Below are 16,455 nucleotides of genomic sequence, written 5' to 3'. Positions count from 1 at the left end.
GTTAGTAAGGTTTGTGCATGTAGACAAGGTACTTGGATCACTCAGGATGACCCCCTGTGCTCTGGACTCTTGCCACTCTCGGCTGGGACCAGGGAGGTGGTTAATGCCTCCCTGTGAGAGGGGATGGTCCCTGCCTGCTTGAAGGAAGCCAGTAGTCAGACCACTCCTTAAGAAGCCCTCCCTGGATTCAGGAAATCTAAAGTAACAAAATGCTTGTGAACCAGGAATGTCTCCACAGCGAGGCGGGATGCCCTCCCCATAGAGACATGCCTGGTTCACAAGCGTTTTGCTTTAGGTATACAATTGTTATACTCCTTAATAATAGAATAAAAATGTCTATTTCTATTGATTTTATTGATTTTCACTTTTATTTATGCAAAAAGTGGGTTGCATAAAAACAATACACGCCAGTGAAATTTCCTTCAAAGCAAGAGGGAAATAAAATGCAGTATCTCAAATCAAACAAACGAAATGAAACGAAAATAAAAACTGTAAGAGTCCAAGAAAGCAGAAGTGTTTAAAGGTCATGACAGTCTCTAACTCATGAATTACACAAGGGAGGACTCTACAGAGGGTTAGGCCACAGGAGGCGCACTTCTGCCTTGTAGGAAGTCACAATGGGGTGGTCGTTGAACAATCAGTATGGTTTCCCCAGGGGGTTTTAAAGACTGGCCTGCTCTGTATGGGGAAAGGAGGCCTGCTAGACAGTAGCTGAGGCATTCTTATTTACCCAGCTTTTTAAAAATAATGTGTATAGTACCGTATTTTTCGCTTTATAGGACACACTTTTTCCCCTTCAAAAATGAAGGGGAAATGTGTGTGCGTCCTATGGAGCGAAGACGCCATAGTCCCGCGCATGCTCTCCCAGCTGGGGAGGTGACGCGGGGCTGTAGAGGCTCCTGCCATCACCTCCCCAGCCGGGAGAGGGTCGCGGGGGGCTGCTTTAGCCTCGTGCGTGCTCTCCCAGCTGGGGAGGTGACGCGGGGCTGTAGAGGCTCCTGCCATCACCTCCCCAGCCGGGAGAGGGTCGCGGGGGGCTGCTTTAGCCTCGTGCACGCTCTCTCCGCTGGGGAGGTGACGCGGGGCTGTAGAGGCTCCTGCCATCACCTCCCCAGCTGGGAGAGGGTCACGGGGGGCTGCTTTAGCCCACGCGCGCTCTCCCGGCTGGGGAGGTGACCCGCGGCTATGGCAGGAGCCTCTCTGCTGCCCCTTTCCTCTGCTCCCTGACCTGCTCTTTGGGGCTGGTGGTGGGCTTCCCCCCGCCAGCCCCAAAGAGCGGGTCGAAAGGAACCTTAAGCCTGGAGAGCGAGAGGGGTCAGTGCACACCGACCCCTCTCGCTCTCCAGGCTTCCAAGGTAGCCGCCTGAACGCACCTTAAACCGCACCTTGTTTTAGAGCAGGAAAACAAGAGGGGGAAAGTTCTCCCCCTCTCTGTGCAGCGCCTCCTGCCGCTTCACTGAAGGGGCGCTGGGCAGAGAGGGGGAGAATTTTCTTTTCTTGTTCTCCCCCCTCTAAAACAAAGTGCGTCCTATTGTCCGGTGCGTCCTATGGTGCGAAAAATACGGTACTTCTGTGTTTCTGTATTATTCACTTCTGCTTATGTTGTTGCTATTTACTGTTGTACACTTCCCTGAAATAGAAATTTGGAATCTGCACTGTTGATTTAAAATGTTTATATGCTGCGGCCTTCATCAGTTTCTATTGTTCATAATCGCCTGCCCTCTCCCATATTATGGTTGCAGGTGACTTTCCTGGCCCTATGCTTTTTGGAATTAGGAAAGGGTGTTTTTGTATAGGCTTAGGGTTGACTATTGGCTACCTCTTTTACTGGTATCCCTTTAAGGTGGCTGCATTCCCTTGCTTGCTTGCCATTTTAGTAGAGAGAGAGGAGGAATTTGATTTCCCTTTGCATTTCAAGGTGAACCTACCTAATTTGCACTTCTCAAAACAATGTGAAACATAGCTGTCTTTTATTCATTTATTTATTGATTTTATTTGTATGCTGATTTTCTACAAACAAACAAAAAACATGCTCAAAGTGGCTCACAACAAAGAAGCAGGGATGCATTTCAAACACTACAAAAACCATTTCATAATAACATAGCAAAACATAAATATGGCAACCTACCGAAAAACCATATTTCAATACTGTAAATATAACAAGATTCTTTAAGCAACATGCAACATCCTAAAGCAATAAGAACAAGGGAGCTTCAGTTTGACCTTAGTCCTAGAAACACCTCTCCCATGTTGTTCCTCGCAGTCTCTCTCCTGCAGCAACCATCAAAAAATCAAATTCCTTTTGGGTTTGCAAGAAATGTGTGTATTGTGCACCAAAATGCAAATGTTAGGGGAAATAACATAGAATTTTCTGCAAGAAATTTCCCCTAATAATACATTTTTTGTAAGTGGGAAATGCTCTTATATTTCTAGGAAGTACTGAAGTTGTATTTAAGGTTGCTCCCTCTCTTTGGGCAGAGGCTCTGTGGTTTTTTTAGGAGCTGCATAGCAAGGAAAATGAATCAGGAAAGTATAGAGTTAAGAAAGTCTGTACAGATTGAAATTTGCCATCCTGCGGCTGTTAAAGAGATGGAGCTTCTGTCCCGATTGGCTGGTGCCCATTGGGACTAGTAGGGCAGAAACTAAGGGTAGATTGAGTTGGAGCCAATGACAGGCAGAGCCAACTAATTCTAATCTTCTCCCCCACCCTCTTCCCTGATGAGCTCTTACAAAGTTTGTTTTAGCACTGAAACTAAAGAGGAGGAAGCTGTCAGGCTGCTTGTAAGCAAGCAGGCAGGTAGGTTTGAGGCGGACTGAGGGTAAACGGAGGCTACTGGGCCTGTGCCCCTTTAGCATTAATGGACCAGCCTGCACTGGCTTCCAGTGTGTTGAGGGGAGTGACAACCCTACTTCCCCCAAAAAGAACAATTGGGTATGGTTAAATAAGCACTGAGAGTTAGTAGAAAAAATGTTTGCAGCTGTGGTTAAAGCCAGAGTTGTGATCTATTGATGCTACTAACCTTTCTTGTGTAATAAGGGAAGACATAAGTAAAAATAGTTATCCAACTACCTTTGCTCTGAATTGGGGGAAAGGGATCATAAAGGCCTTGGATGTAGCCCAAAGCAAAATAAGCTCACTTACTCCAAACTTTCTGAAATGCCTTTTCTGATTCATAAGCGAGCAAACAAAAATGCCAAAAGGCTAATCAGATCTCTAATCTGTCCATCACCTCTTTACCTGTGTTCTTATTACCTTGTGTTCCTCTCTTAAAATAACCGGTTAGTGTTTCATTATTTCACATGGTGTAGAAGCATCTCCGTTAAAGTGAAACGCCCTCCCATCAGATGTCAAAGAGATAAACAACTACCTGACATTTAGAAGACATCTGAAGGCAGCCTTGTTCACAGAATTTATAAATGTGTGACATTTTAATGTATTTTTAATCTTTGTAGGAAGCCGCCCAGAGTGGCTGGGGAAACCTAGCCAGATGGGCGGGGTACAAATAATAAATTGTTGTTGTTGTTGTTATAAAATATAAGTGTCTTATGTTTGGGGGGATCTTAGCTGGAATGTCTAAAGGTTTTTATTCTGGCACATAGGCTTATAGACAAGATAAGAATATAAAGAGTTGTTAATAGAAAGTCTCTTAGCTGCCATAGTTTGAACCTTTGCCTTTTACCAAAAGCAATTATTATTATTTTTCAACCTTCTTTCCAAGAGTTACATCACTTTTTAGACAAGGTGTCTCTGGTTCTTGCAATTTTCTCTTATCTTTGTCAGTTGCATAAAGCTACATTGCTCTTGCATTAGTGCCTTATTTCACATGCCGTTAGTGAAAGCTTAACCTATAATCACCCATGTGTACACAAGGGATATAGCTGTATTTTTCCTCCTCCCAGTTAGGCAAATGCTGCTCCAACCACCTGTTAGCATTACATCACTGGCTCCCAAGAACACAGTTGTACCAAAAGGCCTGAAACAAAGTAGCTCTTCTTGCATTGTTTGCACTCAAAGAGCTGATGTCATGCCGAGCTGATGTCATTGTATGTCTTTGTGTAATTGCCATGGAAACCAGGCAGGTGGGGAGCCTGAGCTGATGTCATCTCAGAACGAGGTGTAGAAAGTTCTTAAGCTTCTGTTTTTCTCTTCAGATTTTGTGGAACAGCGTTAGACAACAGATTGGAAAATCCCAAAGTACGTTAGGACAATATTCTTTTAAAAAGTGACTCACTCTGGGGTGCATTGATTGAAACCCCCTCACCCTTCAAGCGTCTGGAAGCACCCTCACCCCCTCACTCTTTGAGAAATCATCTTTTATGAAGCAGAATAATCAATTATGGAACTACCTAAGGAGTGTTAGCATTTCACAGGCAAAACAAAAATGTTATTGTGGAATCTAAATGGATCATCTCCCTGACTTGAGAGAGGTGGGGCGGTATTTATTTAGCCCTTTCCTGCATTTGAAAAAAGTGCTATCTGGGAAGTGAAAAAATTATAAAATACCTGTGTAATACAACCGTGTGTGTGTGTGTGTGTGTGTGTTTAAAGTTTGAAAAACTATGTTTTTGAAAAATAGTTTAGCAGTCACTGGAGTGCATTCAGAATAGGCATGCTTAAAATATATTGGGTGATATCCACTGTTAGTAAGACTCAGAGTAGACCCATTGAAATCATTGGATGTAGGCGAGGCTGCGTATGCACTATACATTTAAAGCAGGCCATTTTAAACAAGCATGGCTTTCACCAAATAAACCTGGGAAATGTAGTTTGTCCAGGGTGCTAATTGTCGTTAGGAGACAGTACTAGAAATCTCTAGAAATCTCTCAGCATCCTTAACAAACTACAATTCCCAGGTAAGTATTGGGAGTATTCCACTTTTTCTGTGTGCCAATTAGCTACCAGTGTATAACACCCTACAGTTGGGGGACCAGGATACCAGAAAGTTCATCTCACCCCTTATATACTCAATCAATCAGTGCACTCGGAAGTTGAGAGCCTCCTGCAGATGCCTTTAGGAGATCCTAGAGTTTGATTGAAAGCAAACCTCCAAATCTAATGGGTAAATCATAGAAGGGACCCTGAGGATCATCTATAGTCCAACCCCCTGCAATGCAGGAATATGCAACTGTCCCATATGGGGATCGAACTTGCAACCTTGGTGCCATCAGTACCATGCTCTAACCAACGGAGCTATCCAGGCTCTACACAGTGTATAACTCAGAACTTTAGTGTTGAGGCGCCTCCCCTACCCTTTGGAATTTCCGCTCTGTTAAATATCACATAGGTGCCATCACTGAAAACCATCTACTGAAGACCATTGTCTTCCAACAAGCCTTTCAAGTAGAAATATTTCCAAGTCTGCATCTATATGACTGGGAGTGGCTGCCAAGACCATATAACACTGGTCCTGAAAGTCCTACATTGGCTCCCAGTACGTTTCCAAGCACAATCCAAGGGTTGGTGCTGGCCCTTTAAATCCGTAAATATCTTTGGCCCTGTACAGTGGTAACTCGGGTTAAGTACTTAATTCATTCCGGAGGTCTGTTCTTAAACTGAAACTGTTCTTAACCTGAAGCACGACTTTAGCTAATGGGGCCTCCTGCTGCTGCTGCCGCGCCGCCGGAGCATGATTTCTGTTCTCATCCTGAAGCAAAGTTCTTAGCCCGAGGTTCTATTTCTGGGTTAGCGGAGTCTGTAACCTGAAGCGTATGTAACCTGAAGCGTATGTAACCCAAGGTACCACTGTATACCCGAAGGAGTGTCTCCACTCCCACTGTTCAGTCTGGACACTGAGATCCAGCTCCGAGGGCCTTCTGGCAGTTCCCTCACTGCGAGAAGTGAGGTTACAGGGAACCAGGCAGAGGGCCTTCTCGGTAGTGGTGCCCGCCCTGTGGAATGCCCTCCCATTAGATGTCAAGGAAATAAACAACTATCTGACTTTTAGAAGACATCTGAAGGCAGTCCTGTTTAGGGAAGATTTTAATGTTTGATGTTTTATTGTGTTTTTAATACTCTGTTGGGAGCAGCCCAGAGTGGCTGAGTAAACCCAGCCAGATGGGCAGGGTAATAATAATAATAATAATAATAATAATAATAATAATAATAATGGAATTGCAACATTTTATCATTTGTGTGCTTGTCTGGCTGGGCTCCTTAGGGTAGATGGGTGGGATATAAATATTAATAATGATGATACTAACTAAATAATATCTCACAGAGGACCTTCTCCTTTTTAAAATCTCTCTGTGCTGCAGGTGGACTCAGCAGTTTTAAACAGAACCACGAAAACCTCTGTGACAACTCCCTCCAACTCCAAGAGTGCCCCGAAGGCGGAGGAGGGGGCGGTGCTGCCGCCGCGGTGACCTGCACGCTACCTCAGTCCATCCCGACCACCCCAGACATTGAGAACGCCGAGCTCACGCCCATCTTGCCCTTCTTGTTTCTTGGCAATGAGCACGACGCTCAGGACTTGGAGAAGATGCAGCGGCTGAACATCGGCTACGTCATCAACGTCACCACTCACCTCCCTCTCTACCATTACGAGAAAGGCTTGCTCAACTACAAGCGGCTCCCGGCCACAGACAGCAACAAGCAGAATCTCAGGCAGTACTTCGAAGAGGCTTTCGAATTCATTGGTAACTATCCTAGCAAAACGGCCGCAATGGCTGCTTTGGCGGAGCAAATTCATTTAGTTCCGGGCTGACAGGCGTGGAACTGATTATCTTTGCCCAAGGGGGTGGGAAGCAGCTTTATCATGTTGTGTTGTTGTCTGAGCATTTCGGCGCTTGCAGAACTTTCCATCAGCCTATGGTAGGGCTGCCAAAGAAATCTGGTCGCTTCCCGTGTTTTATTATTGTTTTCCGGGCCTCTTTGTACATTATGCAGCATAATGACAGCTGGGGTAGCTCAGTTGGTAGAGAATGAGACTTGCAATCTCAGGGTTGTGGGTTCAAGCCCCACAATGGGCAAGAGATTCCCCCATTGCAGAGGGTTGGAATAGATGACCCTTGGCAGTCCCTTCCAACTCTGATTCTGTAATGTGCATTTGTGTTTAAACTTGCAAGATTTCAGGAGCACACCTGTGTTTTCCGGAGGGGGCATGCTAAATGGGCAGCTGCTGACAGCGCCCATTCTCGTATGAGCCAGATGTTTGCAAAACACCTGTTTCTCACATTCACACTTTGGCTGCCTTTGGACATGGGGAATATTGTATTTGTTTTCCTGATTATAACACTAGCACTTCTGCACCTTGCACACTGCAGTACCTGTTATGGAGTAGCAGTGTTTTGATGGATATACCAGCATGTCACACTAAACATCATTCCCAACAGTGGCCATGGTGTGACACAAGAACAAATGTCATTGGACAATGTTGCTCCTCCCACACCCTTTCCACACATGTGTGCTTCTCTTCAGGAAAGAACAGTATGCCAGTATAACATCCCAAATTTCATCACTTCACTTCCATCATTTTCTTGGTTAAGGTGGCTGCAAATGGATCTTTTTCCTGGAATTAAATTGCATGGAAATGAGTGCCCCCAGCAACCTCCTGCAGCCTCAGTTATGCATTGAGGCTTTGGGGGTAGGAAATGTGGCTGCAAGAGGGAGGACAGAATGAGAAACATAGGCTGACATAAAAGCCAAGCCATTGGGTACTGGTGGCAGGAAGATCATGTCCACAGTCACACCTGCAGTGCATTAATCTGTTGGCAACTCATTGGTGCATTGCATTAAATGTGTGGATATTAGTGGGGAGGAAGCCAGAAACATGTGGACATTATGAGTGGGGCCAATGGGTGTGATCCTGCTTCCACCTCCACATATGACATACGGTGGTACCTCGGGTTAGGAACTTAATTCGTTCCAGAAGTTCGTTCTTAACCTGAAACTGTTTTTAACCTGAGGTACCACTTTAGCCGGGGGGACACAGGTGGAGCTGTGGGTTAAATCACAGAGCCTAGGACTTGCTGATCATAAGGTCGGCGGTACGAATCCCCACAATGGGGTGAGCTCCCATTGCTGGGTCCCTGCTCCTGCCAACCTAGCAGTTCAAAGGCACATCAAAAGTGCTAGTAGATAAATAGGTACCGCCCCAGCTGGAAGGTAAACGGCGTTTCCGTGCACTGCTCTGGTTCGCCAGAAGCGGTTTAGTCATGCTGGCCACATGACCCGGAAGCTGAACGCCGGCTCCCTTGGCCAATAAAGCAAGATGAGCGCCGCAACCCCAGAGTCGGTCACGACTGGACCTAATGGTCAGGGGTCCCTTTACCTTCACCTTTACCACTTTAGCTAATGGGGCCTCCCGCTACCACTGCGCCGCTGGAGCATGATTTCTCTTCTCATCCGGAAGCAAAGTTCTTAACCCGAGGTACTATTTCTAGGTTAGTGGAGTCTGTAACCTGAAGCGTCTGTAACCTGAGGTACCACTGTACAGTATAAACAGCGAGGAGCTTCTATGAACACCCCAGTGCACAGAAGGTGACATCAGTGGGGTATTCTAGGGCATACACTGAAAATAATACTAATACTAATACTAATAATAATAATAATAATAATAATAATAATAATAATATATTATTTGTACCTCACAAATTTGACTGGGCTTCCCCAGCCACTCTGGGCGGCTTCCAACAAAGATTAAAAATACATTAAAATGTCACACATTAAAAACTTCTCTGAACAGGGCTGCCTTCAGATGTCTTCTAAATGTCAGGTAGTTGTTTATCTCTTTGACATCTGATGGGAGGGCGTTCCCGTTTGGCTTTACCTTTCAGAGTAAGAATATTGGCTAAAGGGGTTGTAGAAATAGGGGATTTTGCTGCCAGAAGATGTGGCGATGGCCACCAATGTGAATATTTCCAAAAAGAAGGAATATACCAATTCGTGGAAGATAAGGCTATCAATGACTGCTAGTCATGGCAGCTCTACATAGGAGATGGATTGAACAGCCTAACTCTTTCTCATTTCAATCTTGATGGTGCTCAGACACAGGCTCATTTTGTTCTGGGATGGAGATGATAGATAGATCGATAGATGATAAATATAATCCACATTTAAATTTTGTGCATTTTGTATGCAGAATGCACACTTTTTAATGCTTCTCCAATCTGTAACATATACAATTTGCTTGTATCTCTCACACAAAAGTTATATTTTTGTGCACATAATCTGCACACAAGCTATACTGCAACATCTAGAAAAGTACATAATTGACAGGGGATTTACATTCTGATCTGCCTGCATTTTTGGGAGCACTGGATCACATCAGTCTGCTGTGAAAAGCAGACTGAACAACTTATTTCCCCATCCCTAACTGTATACTACCTTTGGTTTCAGAGGCATTAGGCCTCTAAAAACCTTTTGTGATGATCAGCAGTGAGAGAAGCCAGTTGCCCCCATGCATGTCATGCCTGGGGGCTTTCCAGAGGCGTCTGATTAGTCACTGTACGAAGGAGGATCAGCCTTTGGGCTGATCTGCTGTGGCTCTTAGTCAGTTTTCCTATCCTTCCTATCAGGGAAAAATAATTTGGTGGCTTTCTTCCTAGAAAGGTACCACCTGATATTACTAATCCTAAATTCTACTACAGTAAGAGATACGACTACAGGATTTCTCCCATTTGAAAATTTAACTGCTTTTAACCACAACCAAAGGAGATTGCAAGCCTTTCTCTCTTGAAGTCACTGATCTCACCAAATGACAAAAATGTTTACTCAGTGCCAGAGTTCTGAAATCCACAGTTGAGCAATTCCTTTTATTTGGACCAACCAAAACATCACAAAAATAGTGAGCAAGCTTTTAAAGTTCTTTTGTTGTGTTTTTCCTCTCCCACCCCCACGCTGTATAGACTTTGCATAGACATACAATACAATGATGAAGAGTTCTGGAGAACTCAAAAGCTTGTTCAATGTTTTGAGGCCCAGTATTTTTTCCTGTTTAACATACCGTTAATGCCTTCTTGTGTTTATGGCAGATGTTCATAATAAAGGAAAGCAGAGGCAGAGTTGTCTTTTTGGAAATCTTGGTCCCTTTTTGCATCTTTCTTTTACCACTGTGTCATAAATATGGGAGGACAATGAAATAGAGGGCAAAAAATGTCTACTCTTGACTGGTCCTTTTTTAACCAATGCTTTTACAGACTGTCTCTTAAATACCACTTAAGGCTATACGATGGGCAATTCTATCTATCTATCATCTATCTATCTATCATCTATCTATCATCTATCTATCTATCTATCTATCTATCTATCTATCTATCTATCATCTATCTATATTAAATTCTTACACCCCACCCTTTTCACTTTGGTAACTATATCCTAGAGCTATGCCTGCATGTTTGATGAACATATATTTCTTTGTCTTGACTTTTTAGTAGGATAAATATTCTGTTAAGTAACTAGTCAGAGCTTAGCTTTGCCCTAGGGACAGTTTAAATTGGATCTGCAAAGATCTGGGTGTCTTAAATAGATTTTCTCCCTGCTCCCAAAGCAGGGTTTTATGAAGGCTGAAATAAAGGCAGAAGGCCTGTGGAAAATCAATGTGTGTCCTTCCCAAGAATCAACCTGAAGCACAGTCTGGTTCCGTAAGACAAGCCGTGCTGGATCAGGCCACCAATCCACCTGGCTTAGGTCACTTTGAAGGTCACTTTCACATCACCTTTTATGCAGCTAAAGATATATGCAAATGTGGAGAAGCACACGCTCAACACATTAGGAACTGCAGGTTTGCTGCAGGGGGAATGTGGCTTCCCAGCATTCCCAGGTTCCTGTCCCTTAATGTGTGAATTGGCCCTTGCAAAACTCATGAATGACAAAAACTTAACAATTTCGAAACAAAAATTCTGGATTCTATGTGGTTTCCATAATTCCGCTGGCTTTTGGTGAGCCTTGGATAAAAGGCACACATGACTTGCTGGAGTGTAAAAAAAAAGATGAATATTTCCCCCCTACCAGATCAGAAGGGCTATTGGGAGAAAAGGTTGTGTGGGGAGGGTCACCTGTGGCATGTAGAACAAACCACATCTGCCACCCAGAATTTATCTAATAATGATTTTCCCTTCCCTTAAGGCAGCACTTCATTTTTCCTCCTTGCTGTTCCCTGTGTTTCAAGAGAAGATCAATGTGAATGTGTACCCAGGATGCCAACTTGAATAAAATATTGGGGGGGGGGAGCAGGCAAGTCCCGCCCCACACAACTGATAACAAGACCTGGCACATGCACACTATTTGAATTACAATGCCCACCAAGTGGGAGGGGGGGCTCACATATTTTATTTGACCCCTAGGAGTTGCCTCCTATGGTGCACATACACAAATACCCCCAGAACAGGTGCATTCTACACCACGACATTATGTTTTAATATAAAATCAGCACTTTTTGTTTTATTATATAATTGCAGTTTCCCAGATCTAAAGCTCCCCCCGTCCCCCTGGCATTCCACAATGGTTGTGTTATGTTGTTGAACGAAGAATGTGCACTAACGGAGGCCATTGTGACCATGGTCCAGACACCACCCCAAAAATGTGCATGAACAAAGTGGTATTAAAAAAAAGTGGGACTTGCATATTGCAAATGATGGGAATGGCATGTGTTACATATTCTCAAGTTTGTCCTGTCTGTGGGTTCACTTGGTATGGTGTGAAAGCCTTACATCATTTGGAGGCAATGCACCTAGTTTTCAAAACCCGCTGTTTATTTTGGTCATGTGAGTACATTCTCCCTGATGTCAGGAGCTGGTTTGTAGCATATTCTACATGTCCAACATTGTTAGGAGTACAAATTGTATAATATAATGTGTGAGTCCATAGAAACGTGCATTTCTCTAGGGAGCAATATTTTAAAAATGCATTAGCCTGGAATTGGTAATAGCAAGAATAATCTACAAATCTAGGGAGGGAGAGGGGCACAATGATTTTTGGCCACTTCCGAGTTGCAAATGAGAGAAATTAGGTGCATAGGTGAGGTTCTAGCCCAGTAACCTCTGCAGGGGCTATAGGCTTCCCAACTCTAAGTGAGTGAATCTCTGGCGGCTGCTTATTTTGAGGAATGCATTAGGAGCTCAGGTCTCTTGACCTCTGGCTTTCACTCACTGAAGTGAATGTTTACATTTTATTTCTGTGCTTTTTTTCCAGAGGAAGCTCACCAGTGTGGAAAAGGCCTGCTCATCCACTGCCAGGCCGGTGTGTCCCGCTCTGCCACCATTGTCATCGCTTACCTTATGAAGCACACACGGATGACCATGACTGATGCCTATAAGTTTGTCAAAGGCAAGCGACCAATCATTTCTCCTAATCTTAATTTTATGGGGCAGTTATTGGAGTTTGAGGAAGATCTGAACAACGGAGTCACGCCGCGAATTCTTACGCCAAAGCTGATTGGGGTAGAGACTGTCGTGTGATGGCAAAGAAGCATGTGACTAAAAAAAATGTTCGTATTCTTCACTTGACATGGACTTGGAAGGCTTGGATTTCCCCAGTTTGTTTTTTTTCCTTTTTAGCTTTATTGAGAAGGGTTTATTATAAGACAAAACTTTGGACAGGAACCTTTTTGAAGAAAAGGTTTTAAAAATACAAGGACTTCACAAGCGTTGGGCAAGATACCTTTGGAAGTCCCTTCTTGAAAAGTGGATGATGTGGGGATGCTTTGAAGAAACCAGTTTTAAAAGTCTCCATGCGTGTAAGAGAGAAACTGGACACTATATATTTTTTTCTTCCCTTTTTTGTTATTCAGCTACTTGTAGAGATTATGACTAAGTAGTCTGTGCAGGTTCATAGACCGAAGACAGCTATGTTTCTTTCCCAAAATAAAATACAACCAGCCAAAATAAAAAAGCGAAAAGACAACTAAAATCCACGGGCGGCCTTGAGTTTGCAAAGGCTTTGCTAAAGAAACCCTAAGCAAAATGCTTGCTGGTGCAAAGAAGATCAGAGCAGCTTAAAACTATCTGCAAATCCCTTCTCGCCGTCTTGACTAGAGAAAATCTTTTTATTTGCTGTGTTTCATCTTCTGGTACTATTTTTCTATTTGGGGGTTGGGGGTAGGCTAACACCAAGGGACATGACCATTTTACGCCATATGCCTTTACTGGCTTCTTGTGCAATAATAGTTTTGAGTAATGGAAAGAGTTCTTTATTTTGAGTGTTCAAACCAGTTACAGCTGGCTGCCCATTAATAATATTAATAATATTTTTAAATAGCATAAAGGTGGCTGGCTTGATTTAGAAGAAGGTATACAACAACAAACAAAGCAATTATTTTTTCCCCTTTTCCGATTCTGGGTATAGTGCCATACACCTTGTTAAATATGTATATCAGAATGTACAAAGATCAAGAACAAGCAAAGTTTATTTAAAATATTTTTTCGCACAAAATACTGGTGTGTTTTTCTGTTCATGTAAAAAGTTTGATTATAAAAATGAAAACTGTTTTAGAAATTGTGCGTGTGTCTCCTTTCCCTTATTTCTTTCGTGAACGCCCCTGTGTAGTTAGCTTTCCACTTGCAAGAAGCAGCAGGGCATGGTGCGGTGGTGGGAAGACAGATTGTGGCACAAGGGCGGGGAGTACTTGCCATGCAGATGTTCCATGTGGCTCCTATCTCATCTAACTATGGCCTTGGTCCAGTGAAACCATGGTTTGTTGGACAAAGAATGCATATGATGCCCATACACTTCCTTCTCCCTTTCTCTCAGGGATAGGGAACCTGTGGTCCTCCCAATGTTGTTCAGAGTCCAACTCTCGCCAGCTTGGCCAATGGTCAAGAGCGATGGGCAGTGGAGCTGGCAACATCTAGAGGACCCCAACCCTACCTTCTGGGGTTTCTTAAAGAACAGTTTCTCAGACTTAATAAGAAATGACAGGTTTTTTTTAAAGAAAAGTCATAGATGCACAACAGAAAGGGAAGAGGATGCATGTTAATATAACTCGTTTTCAGTCTGATAAACCATGGTTTAATCTTGTCTGAAAGTGCCTGGGCAACAAGTTGATCTGCATGTAGAATTGGCATACCCCAAGCATATCCACCTGGCCCAGACTGATATGTGTGTCCAGATGCTCATACGAGATGGCAGCTACAGGGCACACTGGTGAATGCTGCTTTCGTGGCTCCCATGCAGTCTTAAACAGGCCTTGAGTACTCTGTAGTACAGACATCCAATACCATTTTGGGTCAATTTTATATTGCTCCCATTCTCCTTTTTCACTGCAGGTTTATTCTGCAAGCTGCCATCTCCAGCATTTTCCAGAGAGCTGCTATTTTTGTGATGAGTATATGTGGAGCAAGGGTTGATTAGCTAGCTAGGTAGGGAAAATATTGATTATTGTAGGCTACATCCACCTAGGGTTTTTAGCTAGTGGTTTTTCACACATCGCTAACACTTGCCAAGCACATGCACTGATCCCTAGTTGTCCGCATGCCTGAAGGGAGAATTTCAAAGCATATAGTCCATATGCTTGAATGTTGAAGGTATACTTTCTGGATGAGACATAGACATAACTGGTAGTTGAAGACTTGCTTCCTTCTTCTCTTCTCCAGTTCCCTTCAGCAATATATCACAGCTTCTCTAGCCTACATATAGTAGGAGTATTTAAAATGAGAGTCATCATAGTGTCCTCTTTTCTTGCTCTTCAAAATATGGCAAACCTAGGAGGTATCCATGCCTCCATTTTAAGTATTAAGAGATGAATCAGTAACATGAGGGAATTCCTCAGTAATGTGGGATTTCCTCTTGGTCAGCAGCCTGCTAACCAATTACCATTTTGCACCACTTGGAGCATTTTCCACATTTTTAAAAAAACATGATTCAATTGCATTTGCTAGAATTTCAATTGGGGAAACAGCAGGCTAGAAGCAGAATGGAGGCTCAGTAACAATCCATTCCATGGAAAAAACTGCAGAGCCTTGCTTTCCCCATTCCTCTACTAGTTCGCTGACTAATTTTAACACCCACATGGAAAAGGCCTTTTGGTGTCCAGCTCCTTGTGCTTTTGAATAGTTTTTTGTGTTTGAGCTACAGCTGACTTCATTTGCCCACCCAGCCTTATTTTATTGTTTTGGCCATGGTCACATCAGTGTGAGATGCGGCTTATAAAGTGGGCATTTATCACTGACCTCTCATTTAGATGTGCTAGTCTTTGCTCCCTTTGCCAGTCCAAAGCTTGGATATAATCCATGGTAAAGTTCTGCTGCTCGTGCCATTAAAATGAGTGCTTTTATGCAGTTCCCGTTCATTTCAATGGAGCATGCTGAAGAACTTCCCAGTGAATTGTGCCTCCTATTAGTATGAATTTGGAATGATTAGAGAGATGTTCCAGTTAGATGACCTTTGTGGGATTTTTGTACTACAGTGAAGGCTCCCCAACCAGCTGCTTCAGATCAAATTCTGTACAGGCAGAATAAAGTGAAGTGAGGTGTGTCAAAAGAACACTGTGTATATTGACCCCAGATGTGTAAATTGCTGTGCACTTTTACTCAACAATGTTGTTACTATACATATATTTTCTTGAAATTTTATGCCTTTATTAAACTATTTTTATACAAGGATTGATTATTTTTGCTTTCTCTGAATGTAGTAGACTTTCTGTCTTGATTTTGTTTCTCCTCAATACAAAGAAGGGCCACAAGTAGATGGCTCCTGAACTTTAGGAAAAAATGATGAGAGAACATTTGACTAAAATGAGCTGGCTAGTTTCTAGGGCTGCTTCTCCAATTCTTTGTACCCATCCTGAAAAGGTTAAAAATATTGGGCTGCATCAAGCTCCATTTTACTGGAACTTGACCCACTGAAATTGATGCACGTATGTTAGTCATGTCCATTAATTTCAGCGGGTTTCTGCTGAGTATGACTAACATTGGGCACAACCCATTAAACTTAGCACATTCCTCTATACCATAATAACTAAAATACAAAACACACATTTCATTCAACAATTTGTTAAGCATATGCTTAACAGCATGTAGACTAAATTTCAGAAAGCGTAAAGAGGAAAGGGCTCTCCAAATTTCACAATGGTTATATTTACAGTGTCTTTTTATATGTATGTAACTTGGCCAATAGTAAGGGACCACATACCTCTTAAGCACTCAGTGGTGTGCATTTTTTAGGTTGCAAATTTCCAGAATCTTCCAAATGTAATTCTAATCCATTGGCAGACTCTGAATACCATGGAAAGTTCATGAGGATGGTTTCTGTCAGGGTAGACAACACTGAGCTAGGTGGAGCAATGGTCTGTCTCAGTAGAAGGCAGCTCCCTAGATTCCTAACTGATGGAACCAACTGCAACAAGGTGTGGTGATACTAATTTAGGAAGTTCCTGCTGGGGTTGGGCTAGATGACCCTTGGTGTCCCTTCCGACACTACTATTCTCTGATTCTGTGAGGATTTAAAAGGGGATTGTAGATAAAGAAGGGAAACGCTTCTAGCCATGGTGGCAATATGAAACCTCCAGGTTCTGAGGCCAC

The 16,455-nt window shown here is 43.1% G+C and overlaps 1 protein-coding gene across 2 annotated transcripts in view; it reads left to right on the top strand.

Moving 5' to 3' along the window:
* DUSP10 (dual specificity phosphatase 10) overlaps window positions 1-15,534 on the top strand; it is a 51,092-nt gene extending 35,558 nt beyond the window's left edge. For both annotated transcript variants that reach the window (XM_082217736.1, XM_082217737.1), the window contains exons 3-4: window positions 6,256-6,636; window positions 12,131-15,534. In XM_082217736.1, the coding sequence (XP_082073862.1) occupies window positions 6,256-6,636; window positions 12,131-12,396 (647 nt within the window). In that variant the 3' untranslated portion in view covers window positions 12,397-15,534. The remainder of the gene's footprint in view (window positions 1-6,255; window positions 6,637-12,130) is intronic.
* Window positions 15,535-16,455: the final 921 nt, after the last annotated feature.

Source organism: Podarcis vaucheri, assembly GCF_965113315.1.
Source record: "Podarcis vaucheri genome assembly, chromosome: 3".
Taxonomy (NCBI): Eukaryota; Metazoa; Chordata; class Lepidosauria; order Squamata; family Lacertidae; genus Podarcis; species Podarcis vaucheri.
The sequence above is the reverse complement of the archived record's forward strand: the minus strand, read 5'-3'. Positions and strand labels throughout refer to the sequence as shown.